Below are 22545 nucleotides of genomic sequence, written 5' to 3'. Positions count from 1 at the left end.
ACATTCAGTTCATTCACAATCTAATATCATACCGCCCATCCCTAGATTGTAATAATGGCTTTTAAGAGACATGTTTCAACTGCAGGTACCTATTTCAGGAGCCAGACCTGTTATCTGAGACTCCTCTTTAGCCTCACTCCATTTCCTCAGCATTTACCAAGTAAAAACAGATTATTAGGGCACAAATTTACCTCTGGAAATGACCCCTTTCAGTTACAAACAACTTTGGAATTCATTGCAGTGTCTTTGAATTGATCTAAATTACAAAGTGTAATTGACAATATTTCAAGGGTTATGTAGGTGTTGGCTAAAAAAAACCAAAAAACATTTATTTTCACAACCAGAGTTTCTCTCATACAGTGATTTGCGGCACGGGATGTTGGTCAACATCGATGCAGTGGGACGAGATGCAAACTCTGTGTTTTGTCATAGATGGCCCAGTTTTAGGAAATAACTTATGGGTAAAAAATGTCCCTGGTCTGTTAGTCAAATTGTTCCTTAAAGTAGCATGCTCATTATGCTCAACGTGTGTCACAGTTACTTTGCTAAAATAATGAGCATAACTTCGAGTGAATGTAACAATACATTCTTGAAGCAAAGCCGAGATGACGCACCATAAATGTTTGACAAGCATCAGTCATAAAAAAAAAAAGAAGCAATTTTTTGCTCTTTGATTCAACAGGCTTATTTTTCACATTTGGTCTTATACACTTAACACTATTGCCATCAATCAGAAAACATGAACTTCACAAAACATTTAATTGTTTGTAAAAGGAATGATGACACATCAGTGTTTTACAGATTTATTAGTAGCAATAAATTAAAATTATATTTTTAAGTAGCATAGTGTTTGGAAGATACAGGGTGTCTTTACTTTAAGAGGATTATGACTTCTAGCTTCCCTGCTTGCTTGATGATTGATGGCTTGATGGATCCATGGATGGATTATAAGGAATAATCCAAAAAGCACAAACATATAAAATAAAAGAAAAACAAAGAAGTCTGATTAATACTTGTTGATTTTTTTACCGAACTACAATTAATCATGTTATTGTTACTACCAACCTAAAAACAAAAGTTAATGTTTCATAACATGCTGAACTGACCAATTGCAAATTTAGTTCTGAACATTTTGGAAGTTAACGAAAACATGCAGTGAATTAGAATCTGTGTTTAAACCTGTAATTTTTCGCCTCATTAGTCTCACATGTTTTCTCTGGAATGTTGCTTTGTAATTAGGGAGTCTAGACAAAGAAGGAGCCATCATTTCTACCATTACAAAGGAAGGATAGGAAGCCTCTGCACTAGTGGCTCAAGAGAATTTTATCTAATGATATGTCTGCATTGCGGTAATAATACCAAAGGATTGGTATGTGCTACTGAATAATGATGTGACTGCAGCGTAGTAAAAATAACAATTTTATGATGTAGTAACTTTAGTAATTATTCTTCAGTGTGTATAGTAGTAAAATGCAGCTGGAGAGATAGATGCATCTCAGTTGGCATGAATCTGGTACGTGTTAACAAGGCTATCACTCACATTCTGCTATAATTCACACCCATCTCTCTTTTCACACTTTTGTTTCCTGTTTTTACAGCCAACTAGTTTACTGTTGTTCCCTTCTTTTTTTGCCTCTCTCACACTCCTACCAGCTCTTTCCTCTCATTAGGAGGGACTGTGACAGCTGAGAAACTCACCATTTTGCATGTTACATTAATTTCCCATCATTAATCCTAAATTCCCCCTCTGGAAACTATCAGTAAATGCAATCACTGTGTGTGTGCTCATCAGATGATATGCTGATAGTTTGGTCCATATATTCATAAAAAAGTTTTTAATTATATGTATATTTGAATTGGGTTGTTGAATTTGTGTGCTAGCTCTGGGTCACATTTCCAAATATGACTTCTAGTGAACATTATTTAAATTGTGAGATCCAGACAGGACATGTCTGCATCATCCCTGATTACCATATCCTCAAGGAAAGTATTTGAATTGAAAGACAAAACATGTATATTTTGTCAAAAGATTTAACAGTTTAATACTGATGTAATATTAACCAACAACTCATGATCTTAAAATTCCTGTATGTCATGATCTGCTGGACTTTTGTTTTGTAATTTAAGGTGTTAGTTCAGTATTTTTAGTGGATTCATGTATACCGACAGCTTCACTTTCAAAGACGTTTTACCTTAACAGTGATGGGTGATGCTGCTTTTTTTCCCATGACTTTGCAAACAGCCAACCATGTTTTTTTTGTAAACAAGAGAAATATATAGGAGTGTTCCGGAAAAAAGATAAGGGAGGGTTGCTGTGCTCATGCAGCATCCAAACCTTTTCCATGCTATCTTTATCGCATAAAAGCCATTATGCTGCCATGTTTACAGCTGGTCTGTCTTCCACTCAGCAAACTGCATCTTGTTGCCAACCATTGTCAAGTATTCCTGCTGAAGTCATATCTTTAGTTTTTTTTTTAACTGTGCCCTACCTGTTTACTAGTATCAAAATATTATTTCTAGCCTAAAACTTACACAGAAAAATTGTCTGTTAGCTGGATGCCATGCATTTTTAATGTATACTTTATTAGTATTCAAGGGATGCATTTCTACTACATTGAATAAAATGGTTTACATCCAGTGAAGCAGCATGTCAGCCTTTTTCCGTCAGTTTGCTCTACCGTGCTCGAAAAATAACCTTGGATGGCAAAAACTTCTTGTTAATTTTAACCTCCGATGTTTAATGTGAGATACTTAAAACTTTAGGTTTATCTATGATGATTTCAATACCCCATAATGCTTTTTAGCTACAAAGTTAAAGAAAAAAAACTGTCTCTTTTACCATTTACAATAAAAATAATGTCCGACTGAATACCCCGTTGTAGAAGACAGTTTTTTAAATCTGGAAATAATTTCTTTAAATTGGTTGGTTCTTTTGGCCACGCCTCTGCTTGGTTTGACAGCAAAAAGTTTAAAGATGTCAAAGTAATGCCTATAGCAACCTACCTTGCTGCTGTAGTTAATTATAAAGAAAATATTGTGCAAAATTACCAAAAGGTAGAAACTGTACAGGGCTGCTGCTTTTATTTTTGTCCTCGGTGATGGCGCAGCGGTAAAGCACAACCCATGTATGGAGGCCTTAGTCCTTGATGCAGCCATCCCGGGTTCCAGTCCTGGCCCAATGACCTTTGCTGCATGTCTTACCCTCTCTTTCTCTCTCTCTCAAAAAAAAGATTATTTCAGTTTGAATACTACTTTATTTGTCCCTTAGTAGTAACATTTATTTGTATCAATAGCAAATTGGCAGAGAAATGGATGCACACATAGGCAAACTAAAGATAAATGATTATGATCAAGAAATATAATTGCATGACTGAATCATTGTGCACACTTTCATAAAGGATATTATTCGGTTTTCTCAAGCAGGGAAATGACTCTTCAATAATGTACTTTTTTTTCTCAGCTGAAGTTTTCCATTACTTTTTGTTTTGCCCTAATGAAGGAAATTAAAATATAGTCCAATTGTAATTAATCATAGTTTTTTTTTTTTTTTTTGCTCTATCTAAAAAGAACCCTGTGCCTTCAGAAAATGTTGCCGCAGTAATGAAAATGGTATCGAGTGTATAGTATCTTTCATATATCAAGTGTTGTGGTGGTGCAGTTAGTAGCACTGTTACATTGCAGTAAGAACATCCTGGGTTTGAATCCCAGTCTGTGGTGTATGTTATGTATAGTGCCTGATAAGCTACCACATCTCCTTCAGCAAAAAAAAAACATGCTTGGCCTATTTTCATTGATAAAAATGCAGCATCCACAGTGATCTGAGGTGAACTGGAGAGAAGGATGTGGTGGTAAGCGGGACAAACAGAGAGGTGACAGGCTAGAAGTGGCTGAGTCAGAAGAAATGTTAGGAGATAAAAAAGAATTTTGGCAAAGCAGACAGAGCGTGGTGAGGAAAAAAAGGTTGTGACAGGATGACATATGGGTGTTAGAGAATGAGACCTGTCAGGCGTCTCATTCATTTGATGTTCCTGGGTGCTAACACAGCAGGAAATGACAGATTATGGAAACTATTGGGAAGGGTGTTGGAGCTCCAAGCTGGTGCTTGCATGTGTTCACACACACACACACACGGGCACTTTCAATTTCAGCTGTAATGTAGTCAATTTAAACAAAGGTATTTCATGCTTTTTCTTTTTCTTCAAGTTCTACTTTCCCGATTCCCTCCATTCAACCGCCATCCTCTCTGAGGCCTGTTTTCATTGTTCCGAATATTTGATATCAGATTACAGAAGATACCTCAGGCAATGTGTTTTTTGCAGTTGAATGGGTTTGCACAGCTTTGCTCATTTTGTTCCTCCACCCTGCTTTGTCACAGCAGATGCTTTTATGTTTGCTAAAAAAGAAAGAAAAAAAATCCCCTTTCTGTCTTCTGTTGACAAACCTTAGATTTACAGATTCTTTAATAATAGAGAAGTAGACATTATCTTAAGTTTGCACATTCACTCATTATGAAATGAAATCTTTCATAATTTACACCAACAATTTGAGTGGTTAGTCTAACCTTTTGAATTATATGAAGTCCAACCTAATAAAGCTCATTCACACAAGCTCCTACGTGTCAAGAGAGGACTATGTTTCCTCAAATCATACTGCAAGAAGGTCATATTTGTAGTAATCTAGGTCCTAAACTCCAATATTTTTGGCCAAGTACAGGAGTATTTAAGTGCTTTACTTTCCCTGCCCTGGTTTCTCTTTGGCAGCAGTTTTTCTGTGGCCTGTGACATCTACCTTGACACACTTCAGGGATTCTGTTTCTGGCTTTGCCCCATCTGCTATGGTTTGGAGCTCTCTCCAGGCCTTATCTAATTAGGTAAACCTGGAGGTAGGAAAGTAAGGCACTTGCCACTCTTTCGCTCAAGATTTCTTCATCTCCTTCTTTTTCTATGTTGCAGTACTTTCCTCTATGTTTCTGTTGCGAATTTAGAGCGAGTCTTTAAATGTCTTTGCTCTTTAGCTGGCAACTGTTGTTTAGTCTTGTACATTTTTAACAGAGGTCCTGTTTTTTGCCTTTTTATTAAAATTGTCCTCATTCTAAATGTCAAGCACTGCATCTGTTCCTTCCCTGGACAAAATACAACAGCCATCTGTGAAAGGTGCACACTGGGATTTTTTTTCTTCTTCTTTGTTTGCATGTTATGTTTTTGGTTTTGTGTGTTTTTCTATTTGTGCATAATTCTGTTCTGAAGATTTACTGTGTTGATTCATAATGAAGATGCCAGACATTAAGTGTGCCAGGACCCTTGATGTTAAAAAAAACCCCAAAAAAACAAACACAGTTTAGGCAAGACTTCAAATGTTTCTTTTGTTGTAAATAGATCTGGGTTTTGCTTGATCATATATGCACCAGAATTGCTTAGTTCTCATGGGAGGTTAAAAGTGTAAAAAGCGTGAAGCCTTTAAAAGGTACAGCTTTTCAGGTCTGGTGCACTTATCCACAGAATTCGATCACAGGCCTAATTGTATATGCAAAGGTAAGTGCAGTCCATTACTGCCATAGCCCAGGGAATTACAGGCAAATAGAAATAAATGTATAAGATAAAATTATGGGGGTCGGTTAGTTTTCTAGTACTTGTTATTTTATCACTGACTGACAAAACAAAGTAATGACTCCTAAACCATTCTTTTTTTTCATATCTGCAATTGCATTTCTGATAACATGAAATATTCCTTGACATTCTTACAAAATTGAATAAAATACAGTTTGAGTCCAGATTGTGAAGTATAAGGAAACATGTCAGATCTTTTAAAAATCTATTTAAATAATTATTTGATTAGTTTATCTCTTCCATCTTGAGAAGTGTTGTGAAAGGAATTTCCATTGCTCTAAGTTTTGCAATATTTTGCTCGTATTTCCTCAAGCTGAAAAATATATTGCATAACCATGACAGACTCAGACCAAAGCCACCTTTTATATCCTTCACTAAGCTCGACCTGGGTTGCTGATACCCACGACTGCTAAAAATATTTAATCATTCCAGGGCAAAGAAACGCAGACCAAGATCTTGCTGGGCAGAAGGCTTTGCCTGGAGTAATACTTGGCGTTCTCTCAATTTATTTGCATTAAGCAACCCCTAGTCTGGATTTGTTTCTCCGCTGCAGGGCACTGCTTTGTCCTTGCTTTACAGAACTTCGCAATAAAGGCATTGTGGCAGTAATTTCAAATGGTGGAATATCATAAATCTCTATAACAATGATAGGAGAAAAGTTTCCCACTGGAAACCACTAACATGATTAGATCTCACACAGCTGCTTGCATATTTGTACATAAGTATGCGCACATTTTTGAACACATTAGTTGTTACAGCTGTGTAGAAAACTGTTCCCTCTTTGCGCTGTCTGGTTTGTAGGAATAAGTTCCTTTAATCGGAAGGGTATGCCATTTACTTTTATGTCCTTTTCACTTTTATTCTATATCCCATAGTGCTTTGCATAAATTTTACTTGAGATCTTTTGACCTCCAGGCCTACACGTAAACAGTCACAGAGCAAATACAGCTTAAAACTTGGTATGATAAATATTTACACTGTAAAGTAGATAATCTAATCATGGCTTTACTTTAACTTTTCAAATATTAGCAGGTAGACCTGAAGAAATTGACTCTTACCTGTATTAGCATACTGCTAGGGACAGTATATGATTTCATTTCATATCATCCTGCCATTTTCTGTGCTTTTTAAGCACAATCAAATTAGTTGTGTATTTAACTGGCAATTTTCTCCAGGAGACACAGAGTGCATTCAGGGATGGACAGATAAGGAGGTCATGCACATGATAAATTACCAATTACAAAATAACGTAACTACATTACTCTTAATTTCTTAGACAGTCATACCTTATATTACCTCCTCAGCTCTCAAAACTTTATCCTTCTTTTCTATTGGAGAGTCACAGCCAAACCATGATGTGGGAAAAAGATACAAAAGGATGTTTTTAATGGCTTGTGCTAACCTAAAAGGTTGTTAGTAGGTAAGAAAGGAAATTGCATTTTTACCATCTCCCTGTTTCACTGCACTTTGTGAAATCAGTAAGAAGAAATCAGGCCTTAGAGGCTGAAATAAAGAATCTCCTTTTGTTTTACAAGGCAGAATGCTACAATTTCACATTACACTTTTACAGTGCCTATAAAAACTATTCACCCTCTAGGATGTTTTACCCTTTTGATTGCTTTTTTCAAATCAATCATAATCAATAAAATTGGAGTTTTGACAAGGAAAAATATACTGTAATATCAAAGTGAAAGCACATTTCAACAAAATGATAATTATAGAAAAATGTTTAACATAAAATAACTGTATACATATTCAAAAAAGCCAAATGATGTTGGTCTTGATTTATTTCTAAACGCAATAAAAGTGTAAAAATATCCAAGTGGTAAGAAGTTTTTATAGACATTGAATTCAAAGCTTTCTGGGGCATAGTAAATTAATGATATTGAATATATGTACATTCAGTAGACAGACTGAGTACACTGGAGCATAGTAAACTAATGCTATTGAATATATCAATACTGAAATGTGGCTTTATTATTAAAAACCATGGTTTTCTTGGTATCTGCTTTCTTAAAATAGTTCAGCTTACCTCATTTGAAAAAGTGAAAGCTACTTGGAAACTTGAATCTTTTCTTTGTGCTCGTTAAATTAATTAAAGCTGTATGCATCCATTTATAAATGCACTTAAGCCAAACAGACCCATCTACTTTGAAGAACGTGGAAATGGCTTGTGCATTAAATCAGCTGGCTCTTGCATTTGCTAATGTCTTCAACAGAGCTATTTTCAGTGTGTTTAATGGCATGTGTATGTTTTGTTTTAAAGTAAAAGTTCATCTTCAAGTTGTGGCCATCAGGCAGTCAGTAAAACTTTGTTCATTTGGAACTACTGGAATGTCTTATTTATAACTAAAACACATCAAGTCAATTATCTTAAATCCACGTTACGTTTGGAGGAAATATTGAAACGTGTTTTTGGAAATGTGGGAGGAATCCAGCCAGATAATATAATTCTCCAGAGAGAATTATTTTCTCATAAAGTCTGACTCCCTTCTTATCAAATGGCATTAAAAATAAACTCTATTTTTTAAAATAGACTATTTTTTAACCCATTTTTTTTTTATCCATATCTTTCTCCCTGTAAGTAGATGATTAGGCCTGAGACCTGTGCTCAAGAAAAACAAGTGTGCGTATATTATGGGTCATTTCAAAAGCTTTCAGAGCTCTAAACCAGTGGAATAAGATCACTTGAAATACTTTCATATATTCCCAATATTCTAAATAAACGGTTAGTCATTGCAACAGCTTCAGGGTCGCAAACAGTGCATGTTCTGATGGCATAGAATAAGAGGAATAAACACATTATATTAGATCAGTCTTGATCATGGTCTTGATGAAGCCCTTCTGCCTAATCCTGGTTAGAGTAAAAGGCATGCATCGGTGTATTCATATGTATGCAAAAAGTCAGATTTTTTCTGACTTGAAAATGAAATTGTATGTTTAACACTTCTGCATCCTTCTCTTATATCTCCTTAAGTTTAACATAAGGGTCGAGGGCTTTTGACCTTGGATCCTCTTAATGAGCATTTAGGAGGACTTTTAAATCAACGGTAAACTTCATTTCAGCAAGCTAAAAGCAAAGCCCTTATAGGGATGATTATGGTTACAAAGGTCAGTGAGACGATGAGCTTTCATCTGTGATTGACTTAATATTATCCTTTGCTATGTGTGTGTGTGTGTTTTTGCTTGTGTGTGGAAAGCCTCTTTAGTTATTCCATGTGACTCAGCCCTCTCCCATCTGACAGCTTAATATTGAAAAAGCATTCATCCTGCAGCAACACAACCTGGGTTTGGCATTTGTGTATAAATTTTTTTGCGTGTTTTAAACCTGCTTCGTCATGAGGTTTTTGGCTTAGTGGGGATCACAATAAACAACAAATTTGAATAGCTGTCATGCAATAAATATCTCTTCTTGGCTGGGTGTGAATATAATTCTTACATTTCTAAGTTTGGTATTCGTGGCTGTGCATGTTTGTGTGCGTGCACATTTCATTTTTCTTCTGTGTGTGTTTCCTTGCATGTCGGCCCTATTTTTTTTTTTTTGGAACACTATGCTGATAGATTACCCGTCTGTGTACTCGCTCATATGAATTGGACATGCACACAATAACTGTCAGGAGACTGATGAGAGAACGTCTGAGGAGGCTCAGGTTTCCATACAATTTGATATGCAGATAAAACGGTGGAGCTCCTCCTCACTGGTTGCTTAAAACTTCTGTATCAGAATGCTCATAAATGCCAGACCTTGCCTGTAGATCAGTTTTTTAATTAGTTCTGAGACTTGAAATTCGAAAGAATCCCAAATTTGGTACGAAATATCACTGCAAGCTAACATTTTTCAGATTCATCAGTGATTTTATTTGTGATTTTAATCAGAGACTTAGAACTCAGGAGTCAACAAATTAGTAAGTTTGTGCCATGGTGATACATGATTATCGTGCTGGCACATGATTTGTATGATAGTCGGACAGACTTATTGCCTAGGATTTGACAAATTGTTTAAATATAATAGAATTCCTTGATAATCTTTTGTAAATAAAAAGATTGAGAGATGCGGATGTTGAACCTAAATGCTGAATCCGAAATACACATCGACAGAGGCACTATGATTAAAGGAACCAGGCATTTCCCAAAAACACTCCTAAGTTCAAATACTGGCGACACAGAAAATGCACAGATGCAACACGGGCAGGTGCCAAGTCTGATCAAAAATAAACACGTGTACCCAGATGGATTTCTACTGCAAATTTTATCAGATAGCCAAAGTCATGGAGAAATTTAAATTAAAAGTAAACTTTGGGCAAGAAACGAAAGCTTGGCCTTGCTGTTAACAAGAACGCGGTGTTTATGAAACGTAAGCCTTCAAAGAACACATTGGAATGCAAATGAGACAGGGTGTTAATAAGGATTTTATTACATATTCCGTATTTTTAGTTGCCGTCTGAACAGCGGGACTCGCCGGGTGCAAACATATGCATTGCTTTGACAATTTAGACATGCAGAATCAGTTATAGCCTCATTAGTCTAATTAATACTCTCTGGGAAGGATGAGGTTACATTTGTGATAACAAGATTTGCTAACATCTTCTCCACTTCATGCACTTCTTTGTCTGCAACTGAATCTGACTTTTATAACAGAGCCTCCCCCCTCTGGCATGTTGACTTTAGGAGAAGAGAAAATGTGGGAAACATGAAGAACAAATATTGACAATAAGCTCCTGGGAGTTTAGTTGAATGGGTGCTTAAGGAGTTTTCTTATATGAAATGTTTGCAAACTCCCCATAAATATGCAGTGTTTTTATTGGAAAATCAAACCCAAAATATTTGTATGTGAAATTTCTGGGTGATAAACATTTTGATGTGATCTCAGAGGTAGAATATGAGGTAGGATTTGCCTTTAGCCATGTAGATTAGGCCTGAAGCATTATCTACAATGTGATACATCATTGGAAGCTTCCTAAATACTGTAAAATACTGTTTTCAAAAGAGGGCAAAGCAGTGTACTTTATCTCGTACTTGAACAGATATGTCTGACAAAGTTGGTTCAGTCGGTGAGGTCTAACCCAGTGTCCCTGCCAGAGGCAGACATCTTCACTGAAGCATCTCTCCTTTTCCTTCTGTTGCTCTGGATGCAAACATGCTCTTTGACCTTCTTTTCTTTTCATATCTCTTCCCCTTACCCTTGTTTTTCTACTTGTACTCTCGCCTAGCGTTTTTGTGTCTTTCTTCCAGGGACTCAGTCACAAGGTGTTTATCTATTCTTCTTTATCTTTTGGTGTTACATTTTTCTTACCCCACACTTTTTGCACTTTCACTTCTACACCTTCCTGCATAATCTTGCCTCATCTCACTGCCCTTGTACTCCCTTCATTCCACCTCTTATGCTCTGTCTTTTCTCTCATTTCCTCTCTTTTCTCCTTTGCTCTCGCTCACCAAGGTCCTAGAGGAGGGGGTAAAGTTGGGGAGGAGGGGGGAGAGAAGCATATATATTCTGTAGCGGCAGAGTGCGGCAGCAGGAGGGAAAACTGCTGTTTTATGGTTTTATTTATGGATCCGTAGATTTCTGATACTGTGCACATCACACACTAGGGTAGAGGGGGAAATGAAGAGCACCCTGATGTGAACTGCCACTAGCACCCCCAGCGGAGCTTCAGACTTGCGAGGAAGCAGACAAGTCCACACAAATACACACACCTAGTGCAGAGACCCTGGACCAAATGTATAGCTACAACAAACTATGTACACACATGCAATCATCGACATACACAAGATGGAATTGCATATCATCTTAATTAATCCAAGCAACCTTTTTTAGCAAGATAAACATAGATAATAAATTATCCCTCACAATCAACATTTACTATTAAAATATGGATTACTTACTCTGATGTCTGTTTGGAAGCTTGTCTCCCACATGATTGTCACTGCAGTGCCAGCAGAGATGAGTTTTCTTATCTAAAGGTCGACTTAAGCCAGAACAAGGTTTGTCACCTCACCCTTTTAAAACCCGGTGGCATTTAATGGAAGCAGCTATCGTCGCACAGCAGATGGTGCTAACACTGCGAGTGCTCATCATGGCCCATGTCTGCGCCAATAAATGGCCTTAAATGTAAGGAGAATGTCAGGTGGATGAAGTAAATGAGAACGTCACTTTGAAACCACAGGCTGATATATTGAGATATACAGCTCTGTATTTCTTGAATAAAACACAACTTAATGTTTTTTGGGGGGTTTTTTTATATTAAAAATCCCTCTGATTTATATTTCTATTGGTATATAAACATAATTAAAGCAAAAAATACTTATGATTCATAGGTTTTCTGTTTTTGTGGAGGGCCGGCACTGATTATTTCTGCCTCACGCAAAATAGCTAAATAAATCTAAAAAAGATTTCTTCACCCTTAGGGTTGCTTTATGATAAAATAAAATCACGTGTTCACTCCATTTCAGTAATTCAAATAGCTTATTACTGTATACACATGTTTTATTGAAAACCATTTTCCCTTTCCCATTATGCAGCATAACTGTTGATAGCGCTGTGTTCTGGATAACAGCGGGGTCTTCAACCTGACAGAATGAGTTTTGTCTCCATGACAAGTCATATTAAAAAGGGACATGTTCAGATATAATGGGAATGTAAATGATTTGTTTCACTTTGTGATCAGCTGTTGTTTTTAAAGGTGTTTTCATTCCATTTAGATTTGCTTTCCATATTACTAGATCATCCACTAGCACAGTAATATCTGTCAAAAAAGAAATGATTTACATTTGCAAGCTGGCTTATTATAAGACCTTTGTAACAGAAGAAAAACATTCCAAAATATGTAATTGTCATATGTTTCATTTGTCTTTTCTCAAATTTGTTTTCCGAATTTAATGCTTGGTTCAATTCCTTACAACATCTTTATAACAACAGTCTTCTAAAGGACCTTGACAAATATGTCCAGCTCATGTCCAGTCCAAATTCCTCATGTCCTCATGTCCAAATTCAGTTTGGTCCAAATTTTTTATAAATTTAAGAAAAACATTAACAATACAGGTAAAAAAAATAAATAAAAAATTTCATCGGAGTTCTTTGTGTGGGAAAGACAAACAGAGTAACACTGCTTAACATGAGACCACATAACTGAGGGGGCTTTCTATCGGGATGGAGAAAAGTAGGTTAATCCAGAAGAGAAACACAGTTTAAAACAGAAGCACTTTGCCATGGGTATTTTCTTCAAAATAAGAAAATCAGAGAGTTCACATAGTTAATGACAGAAATTGTTCTATTCAAAATAGAGATGCAACTTAACAAATAAGCAACAAACAAAGTCTACATTTCGGGGGGAAAGGAACAAGAGCAGCACAGGTAGCTGATAGCAGAAATGCCATTAACAATCAAATTAACAAGCTAACTTTATCAGTGCCGAATAAAACAAAATAATGGAAGGAGAATACAGACTGTGGATTGTTAAAGACAGAGAAGAGACAAAGCTAAATAAAATGCACTGAGCTGGGAGTACTCTCTTTGGAATAGAAAAACAGGAAGAGTACATGAAAGAAAGTTAATAGCAGCAAAAACTCTACTGATGACTCCATCTAGAGGAGAGACACGGCTAAGCAGAGAAGCACTAGTCCAACAACTTAATGACTCCCTTATAATTCCACCCAGGAAGAAGACAAAAGGTAAACACAGAGACACTGAGACAGAAGTGCTTTTTTGTCAGAAATAACAAAAAGAGGACAGTAGGTTTTTGGGAGAAATGACTGTCCAAAATAGAGACACTGCTAAACAAAGATGAACTGACCCAGGCATGTTTCTCTGGGAATCACAAAAAATATGGTATAAATGGTTAGTGGTAGCAGTGACTCCTTCTAAAAGACAAATTCTGCTAAACAAATGAGAAACATGGGACATAGCCCACTCAGCCTGGCCAGGTGTTTACAGAGAAAAAAAAAGACAAGATATATGGTTTGAGCCGCAATAATTGCAAAAAGTGCTTAAATGGAGAATACCTGAAGAGTAAAGGTATTCTTTCCTCTAGTAGCCAGAGAAGGGCTACTAATCTCTTCTGTGGGATTAGTACCCCAATCCCAGAGAAGAATAGCTTCAGGAAAATCTAAGCTACTCTTAACTCTAAAACTTACCATAAACGTAAGTTTGAAATTCTGTCCTACTTACAGTCTGGTTCAGATCTATTCAATCATCTTGTTTCTCAGCACTTAAATACTTATCTGATTTTATATTGCAAAACCACAAGCAGCTCAGAGGTTCACTGGGGAAAATATTGTGTGTACCTCCTCTTTATTTATTCCTTGCATACAAACTGCAGCTTTGCTCACAAACTGCAAATCTAAAAAAATAACTTTAACTTGTTTGCTTAAAAATCTTACCAATTTAGCTGATTTCGGTGTGGTCACGTATTATAAATCCTCTCATTTAGAGCACTGGAATTAGTTGGCACAAAACATTATTTTATGGTTGCCTTCAGCATATATTCCTCCATAACAAAAGCATTGTTCAAAAACATCTAATTTTAACAGATCTTTGATAGTTTCTAACCACTCAAAGTAACAACGCATTCTTTGCAGCCTAAACTCATTGTAATTTTTTTTTTTTGTTAATCCAACTGTATATGATGCAAAGTGAAATAAAAAATTTAAAAAGTGCTTAGGTTGCTACTTTTTTATATACTAGCATAAATAGTGGCTTTGAAAAGTCCCATTTACCTCAACAGTTGCACTGCACTGTTTGAGCATTTCAAAATCTTTTTGCCACCTTTAGCAGGTCCCCCAAAAGCCTCTTTACACAACACCATTAGGATACAAAAATAGAGCAGCAGCATTCCTCTCTATCTTTCAGAAAAGGCCAGAAACACTCATAATGCCCCCCCACCCACCCCACCTGTCCACTACAACGTGAGTGTCTGCATGTCTGCAGAGTCTCTCCTTAGCCACCCTCTCTCCTGGGTAATTTGTTGTGTAAATACGGCCCCACTTACAGCTGACGGGCCCTCTCGGCTGTGGCGCTGGAAATGCAATTACAGGCAGCAAACATCTCCATTGTTATCACTAGGGGGTGCGACGCTCATCATGGTCCCCTCTGCACGGAGTGGGGAGGGGGAGCAGTTATTGATCGTTATCAGCTTTGAGGAGGTGATTGCTAATGAAGCTATTTGAAAGCCTTTAGTGATCTGTAAAGTTAGCACGCACACCTTTGTGTGTGTTTGTGTGTGTGTGTGTGTGTGTGTGTGTGTGTGTGGAGGTTTGTTAATGGAAGTGCTCACAGACAACAGCTGTATTTGTACAAATCACATTTGCCATCCTGTTATGAATGCCTCCCATGCATTCCCTATTGTTGTGCTCTGGTGCCCCTGGTGGGAGTTTTGATAATTACGTGTCCCATTACTACCCATGTAAAACTGATGTGTGGACATTTGTCTTGGCAGTAATCTGAACACATAGTCCTGTGGTTTTCCAGACGTATGTTAGATATATACTTGCAGGCAGCCTTTCCATCTATATTTCATAATATTTAAGGCTTTAGTCCAGCCGTGAGAAAAAGAAATAATAAGAACGTTCCCCGTTTGGCTGAAAAATACATTTTTCCTCTCAGCACTACAGTGTTCATGAAAGGAGGTTCGGAGGTAGCACATTTTATTTTTCCCATTTGGATGAGAATTGAAGCTCTTGTTTGTTACGCCTACCCTCTCCAGAACTTTTGACCCGTCTGAAGAGAGCCACAAACAAGCTCACTCACACATAACTCTCCATTTCTCCAACTCTTTGACAACCTCATGCTGGTAAAAATACAGTGGAAATCCATTATCCTGCCAAGAAAGATGTTCAAGCACAGCCTGATGTAATTCTCCTACACCCATAGAAAAGTGATCGTGCCTTTGTGCTCACTCAGTTATTAAGTAACCTAACTTCACAAAAGACTTATTATCCTCCTCATTCTGAGTCAAGCTGCTCTAATACCTTGCTTATTTGGGAGTCTTTGAAGCGGGATGGGATTTTTCTTTGTCCCCGTTTGATGTGCTTGCAGCCGCCTGTGGACAAATGATTTGCTTCATTCCTTTCTGCCTTTGTTCTTCTACATTTAGTTTTGCCTTTGTGTGATATTGTTTCAACAACAGCTTCTGCATATTTATAAGAGATGTTTTCTTTTACAATGTTTGAAATTCTGTTTATGGTGATCAAGCAGTACAAGTTGTTGCATTTGTAATATCCGGTATTAATGCAGTACTTGACATATTTTTAGTATTATAGGAAGTATGCGTAGGCATAGACGTCCTATATAAAGTTAATTTGATCATTTTAGGGGAAATTTCTACACATGTTCCACATTTGAAATTATATGGGGTTTTTTTGTGATACAATATGCTGTGTAGTTGTACTGCAGGAGTCATTAAACACTGGGAAAAAGAAAAGAGCAGGACTGTTCAAACACTAATTGCTTCATAAGGAGTCCAGGGAATCTTTACCATAAGGATTTCACTGATCCAATATTTACCTTCATCTCAGTATGCTTTATGTGAAATAATGACCAGGACTTCCTTTTATTCAACCTGTTGACTTTGAATATTTTTATCTTGTAACCAGGTTATGTATTGCAAATTTTTTGCTCAGGTCCCTCTTGAAAATGAGATCTAGATCTCAACGGGGTTTACCTGATTAAATAAAGGAATATAGAAAAAATAATAAATCTGTTAATATCCTTAAATTGAACACATATTTCTGTATATAAATTGGATCTACTTCTCTTGTAAAGTGCTTAGAGACGATATTCGTTGTGAATCTGTACTATATAGAAAAACTTAACCTAATTTAATTGAGCTGGAACTGCATCCGTACACTCAAAAAAAGAAAAAAATCACTTGCGCACCAATTGAATATTGAACATGTGGGGAAATCAACTTTTACAGCCTAAATGGTGCGATATAGACATTCTAGTCAGTCCATCTTTTAAAGATAAAGAGAACGACTTACAAAAATGGACTTTGACTATATACAGTGCATATAGGAAATGGTAGTGTTTGGTGACGTAAAACCATTTGAACAAGAAAATTTATTCCAGAACTTTTTCTGTCCATAAACAAATCAACATTTTCAAAGGAGACAGATAGATAGATACCGAGAATCCGGAAAGTATTCACAGCTTCACTTTTTTCCCACACTCTTCAATGTTACAGGATTATTCCAAAGTGTATTAAATTAATCTTTTTCAACATTAAATACGGAAGCACTCCATTATGACAATGTAGAGAAAGGTTTTTGAGGTTTTTGCAATATTTTTTTAAAAACAGAATAGTAATTCGGCGTGCATATCCGTACCGTAAGCTTTCTTGAAAGTGCAAGCAACAGATCTGTGACAGAATACAGATTGGTATCTTGGCACCACTGAACAAGACAGCCTTTTCAGCACAGCATTGTTGTTTCCACACACAAGGTGAGCTTTAAATAGGGAAGCGATAATTGACAAGTTGTATCCTGACCTTCGATGGACCTTTTGTTCCAGCTGTGGCTTGTGGTAATCGGTCCAGTGATCATTCAACACAGTTGGACACCGAACAACCAAAGCAGATGATCAGATCAATATAAGACACAAATTTAAATGGAGATTATATGTATTTATATAGTGTGTGCATGATTGGCTCCTTAAATAAAAACCACAAAGCTTCAGTGTTGTCATGCAACACTTTTAAAGAAGATGTTTGCAGAATTGCTGAACTGTGCAGTCATTCATTGATTTGATATTTAACTTGCTACTGATGCTAAAGACATTGTGACAGATAAAGGTGCAGAAATAACAGAGAAATGTTCTTGGTGAGTTTGCCCTTTTCATATTAGACACGATTCAGCAGCTCCATTCTCAGGGAGCTTGTCAGCGCTGCTTGTTCGGAGCTAATGCTGCATAAATAAACGTAACTCGTAATTGAAAAACGGTGATGGTCGATTTCATATTTTTGTCATTCCTGCCTGTTGAAGCACAGTGATGTATTTGTTCCTTACAAGACCAATTATTATTTCCTGACTGAATTCAACAAAACTGCCCTGATTTAGAGAGATTATAGATTATTTCCTTCCGTGACTTGGTTGTTTACGTTTATGAAAAGGTTATTCAGAAGTTCAAATCAATTCAATTAAGTTCATTCACATGGTGCCAATTCACAACAAATATCTTAAGGCACTGTAAAAAAAAAAAAATGTCCAAACTATGCACATATCATCCATTTAATTCAGTCATATAGATATAATATTCATTTTATGTATTCCTACTAGTTCCTGCTCAGAAATTAATTTAATAAAAGTCAACATTCAGTTTATTATTTATTGGTAAACTTTAAAGAAACCTAACAAATTGTGTCACTAACTTTCCTGTACTTCCTCTAGATGCTTGAGCATCTAGCAATAACTGAGGGTGAAGATGATAACTTATGCTAAACAGGAAAAACCACTAGGCTCTTTAGAGAAAATCTGGTTACTAATTTTTGGAGGATTGCAATTTTTTATTTTTTGATTTTCAATGGATTTTATTTATGAAAAATTCTGTGAAGTCATCACGGCTGAGAGCTAAAGGTCTGGCTATTGTACTTAGGATAATGATAAGAAATACAGTGCTCTAATTTGGCCAATTGTTTTCATAAAACAGACTATTTTTCCAGATTTAGTACGGCTCAGTTACTTGTGTAGAGCACCATTTGCGCTCCAATTTCTTAGAGGTGAGTTTAAAAAACAGTTATGGCCTTATAATTACTTGTTGGTTGAGTGTATGTGGGTTTAAAATGCTAAAGCTACTGCACTTTTCTATAAGCAGATAAAGAAAGAAGGTAGTCTACACAGAATTTTATTTAATGAATTCCAAGTCTGGATAGACACAGAAAAATATATCTTCTTCCAGACTTATTTTCCTGTGCTGTAATCTAAATGTGGAACGTTCATTCCTTCTTTGTGTCCTTCCTCCTTTCTCCTTTCCTTCTGTTTCCCTTCTCGTTCTTACTTCCTTGTAATCGCCCCTCCTCATTCTTTCATCATTTTGTTCTTTCACATGCTCTTCTCTCATCTTGTGTCTTAACTTTCTTCTGTCTAAGCATCTTAACTACTTTCTTCCACTGTCCTTCATTCTTTCTCTCTTCTGTTTTACATACCTTCTTTCTCATAATTTCCTTCTTTGGAGCCCTTTTCTTTCTTCATTGTCATTCCCTCATTTCCTTCCTTGTGCCCTTTCTTTCCTTTCCCTGCCTTCTCTTTTCTACTCTTTTTTTTGTTCTCCCTGCCCTTTCTTCCTTCTGACACTAATGTCTAACCTTCTTGCATTCTTCCTTGGGTTGCCCCTTTCTTCTTCCTTGTGTACTTGTATCCTCTTTTGTTTTTTAATTCTGCTCACTGTAGAAATGCTTGCTGAAAATCAGCTTTAATATCATATAGTTAAGAATGAAGCGAAATGACAACACACTCAAGAAAGTTAAACCGGCAAGAGTCCAGACGTTTTGCATGGAACAACCCAGAGAAAGATGCTTAAGTGTTTTATTACATACACTAATTTAACAGAAAAAAGTATTAAGTTTTAAGCATGGTCACTAATTTTCTATATTCAATACTAAATCCCAGTAATCTAGTATAATAAAAAATAAACCATTAGTAATTGTAAATTCATTTCAGCTGGCAGATTATTCCCTTACAATTTTATGTATAAACTTTGGCCACTAGAGGTCAGCAATGACCATTTATTTTCCTGTTGAGATGGCATAGGCCAGTGTCCTTTAACTATTCACAGGGTTATATTAAGCTTTAAAAAGTGATATTTTGCTAAAGCTAACAATTGTGTTTACTTTGATGATGCTGGAAGTGAAAGTGAGTTAATCCAACTACATTTTGTTTTAATTGTTGAAGCTTATGGCATAAAACATTGTGTCCAATTTGACAAAAAAATCAAATAAAAATTCGTTGACAAGCTGAAAATGTATCTAAAATACCAAGAAGTATTGGACTTTTTGAAGCCTTTACAGTAAATCCTATGATTTGTTTGCATGAAGGACGTGTAACAAAATGTGCAGATTAGTTCCTCACTATTATGGTCAACTTTGTCTTATTTAAGACTTCACTAACTAGAAAGTGAAAGTGTTTGCAATAGAATTTTACAGATTAGGCTTTGCAGGTTTCTACATTTTGTTCAGGAACAAACTTTCCCAGCTACGTCAACCAGAGCTGTAACTCTGCTGTATTATGAACGGCAAAAGCCTCTACGCCTTGTCACGACAAATCCGACACTGAACATATTTCCCCTAAACAACACAGCTTGGTTGGCATCTTTCAGTAGGTAACTTTTCATGTCTTGTCTGTCCAGATAAACAAGTCCTGCAGTTTGGGAAGCTTGTGAGCACCTCCAACGCCTATGAACCCACAGCACCAGGGAACCCCAGGAAGCCTGTGACTGTGACCACAGACCAGCCTCTGCTTTGGAGCATGGGCATCCACATTAATGAGAAATAACAGACTGTTCCGTCAGAAGTAACTACCTTTTGTTTTGTTTTTAAAACAAGGTAGAACAAAAAACACTTGTTTAAGAAATACAGATTGTTATGGAGTGAATTTAGTCACACTTTGAAAGATCAGAAATGATTTAAAGCCATTGGCTAACTGTAGATCATGTCTGTAACATCACATTGAACTGTATCCCACACCATGTGCTTTCAACTTCTCCATCTCCTTTTCCCCCCGCCCAAAAAAGTGAATAGTGCCTTATGTCATGTTTTATATTTGGGCTTGTCATAACTGTATTATTGCACTCAATTCCAAAATTAAAAACCGTTTTCACAATAAAGTGACAAATTTCCCAATTTATTAAAAAGTAATCAGCATGTGTGTTTAATTTTTTTTATTTACACAACAAAATATAAATGTTGAGCACAGAATGTAAAAATGTCCATTCAGTTCGCCATCACAAGTAATAACACTTTGCACCGAGGTCTGTCCAGGTAGATTTGGCTTGATCAAGATTTAACCACCACTAGAAAAAAAACAAAAATAAATGTTAGCATTAATCAAAACTTAAAAGTCAAACTCATTTCTTTATGCAGCCCTATTTTACAAGATAGAAAAAATGTTGCAAAAGAACAAAATCGCTGTTTTTTTTGGTAAGTAATTGTAAAATTAAGAAAACCGGTAAGGAGTTAAAGAATATATGTTGCATCATAACTAAATTTATGAAGTTCATATATCATAAAAGAGCAGTTTTCCAATATTTCAAGACTGAAGATTAAGACTTATGTTTTACTTATTTCTAGGGATTTATAGCAAGAATTAAGACATACATATACTATTTTACTTGCAAAACAAAATATGTTTTAACATTTGCAATCACCTTGTTGGCCACATTTTATTTTATTTATTATTTTTAAGCAAATATAATAACAGTATTGCTGATGTTTGGTCTTGGAAGCAGGTGGGATGCATGTTTTTGAAAATGAACCATAGAGAATTAATCTAACGTGGCAATATTGAGCAATTTATGAAAGTAATTAGGCACAAAAATATACAACTGTGGTTTGTGATTAAGGCCTAATTCATAAGGTTTACTTACATGTATTTTGTTTCCATAAAAAAAATAAAAACAACTTCCATTGAATTACAGACAATAAACTCTGAAACTTGCTATGGCGCAACATGTTGATATGCCAATAGGCATTATATTTTTTGCTTAGCCAAAGTGTCTGCAATCTTTCATAATAATTTTAATCATCCAAGTATAAATTAATCTTTATCTTTTCTGTTTGACTGACTTGTTTCACATTACAAAAGTACAATGAAATAAGTGCAACTCTCCATCATATTCAGTAGTATTTAAAGTGCTGTTTTTACTTACACAATGATGTTGTTGATGGGGATATGGATGAGCTTGACAAAGAAACCAATGAAGCCCATGATGGCAAACCCAATTGCTGTGGCCATGGCAATCTTCTGAAATTCTTAAAAAAAAAACACCCATATTGTAAAATAAATATATAAATAACAGTGAAATATAAGGTGAAATTGAACTTGCTTTTGAAGCCGGGATAAGTTAACGAAACACCTCAGGCTTTATTTCAACCAAAAGAGATAGGGGGGGGGGGAATACCTTTTCGGTCTGGTTTTGTGCACCTCTTCACAAGCCTTATGGAGTCCTTGACGAACTGCCGACTGGGCTCAACAAACTGCATCACCTGATCCATGGTTGTGCTGCAAAGAGAAATCACAGGTCATCATTGTAGCTTACATTTTCTTTAGCGCTGACGTTGACTTCATCGTTTCAGCTTTTAATCACTTCATAATTGCATTCATTGACTTCTATTGCAACAAACACGAACGTTATGACAACTTTATACAAAACATGTGGCACCTTAACATTGAAAACGTGATACAAAGCCGCTTAACAAATCTGTCTCTATTACTAATACCGTATACTAGAGTAGGACAAGCTAACCTCGACAAAGCATTTTTTAAAGTTAAACTTGTTACGCCGAAGCTCCTCAAACCCTTTCGTCCATTATGATTTTAATCAAAAAATACAATAAGACTGATTAAAAGCAGTTATTTTACCTGTTTCCGTCCTGTTTTTTCTCAGAACACAAAGTAGTTGTGGCCACGTAGCTTCGACACGGCTAGAAGAAAAAACTAAGCTGACGTAGTCTTAAACAGCGCATGCGTGTGACGTGTTTCTTCCTTTTCAGGTTGTACACGTTTCCGTCTACATCTCCGCCTGCAGGCTGGGAGGTTTTCTACACCATGACGTGGTAGTAACAAGTTATTGTATCTTCTTATTTTTAATAGAATGAATAAAGCTGCAGAAGCATTTTAAGGCTTGGAATCGCATCCTTGTGATGGCACAAGTGATTTATGTTAAATTATGTCCTATTTTAAGTTTCCGTTCACAGTGCAATTCTATAGTACATATTTTTTTTTATCCTGTATAAAC

General features: G+C 36.2%; 2 protein-coding genes across 4 annotated transcripts in view; one reads left to right on the top strand and one right to left on the bottom strand.

The window, feature by feature from the left end:
- tpk1 (thiamin pyrophosphokinase 1) overlaps nt 1-20415 on the top strand; it is a 72231-nt gene extending 51816 nt beyond the window's left edge. For all 3 annotated transcript variants that reach the window (XM_032551516.1, XM_032551515.1, XM_032551514.1), the window contains one exon: nt 19939-20415. In XM_032551516.1, coding sequence (XP_032407407.1) covers nt 19939-20084 — 146 coding nt within the window. In that variant the 3' untranslated portion in view covers nt 20085-20415. The remainder of the gene's footprint in view (nt 1-19938) is intronic.
- On the bottom strand, nt 20412-22298 carry sec61g (SEC61 translocon subunit gamma). Its single transcript, XM_032551517.1, has 4 exons — nt 22170-22298; nt 21709-21809; nt 21457-21559; nt 20412-20601 (listed from the first exon to the last, which is right to left on the bottom strand). The coding sequence occupies exons 2-4, from the start codon at nt 21800-21802 to the stop codon at nt 20592-20594; spliced, it is 207 nt and encodes a 68-aa protein (XP_032407408.1). The 5' UTR covers nt 21803-21809; nt 22170-22298; the 3' UTR covers nt 20412-20591.
- Between the last annotated feature and the right edge of the window lie 247 nt (nt 22299-22545).

This window comes from Xiphophorus hellerii, chromosome 21 (genome assembly GCF_003331165.1).
Source record: "Xiphophorus hellerii strain 12219 chromosome 21, Xiphophorus_hellerii-4.1, whole genome shotgun sequence".
Classification (NCBI taxonomy): Eukaryota; Metazoa; Chordata; class Actinopteri; order Cyprinodontiformes; family Poeciliidae; genus Xiphophorus; species Xiphophorus hellerii.
The sequence above is the reverse complement of the archived record's forward strand: the minus strand, read 5'-3'. Positions and strand labels throughout refer to the sequence as shown.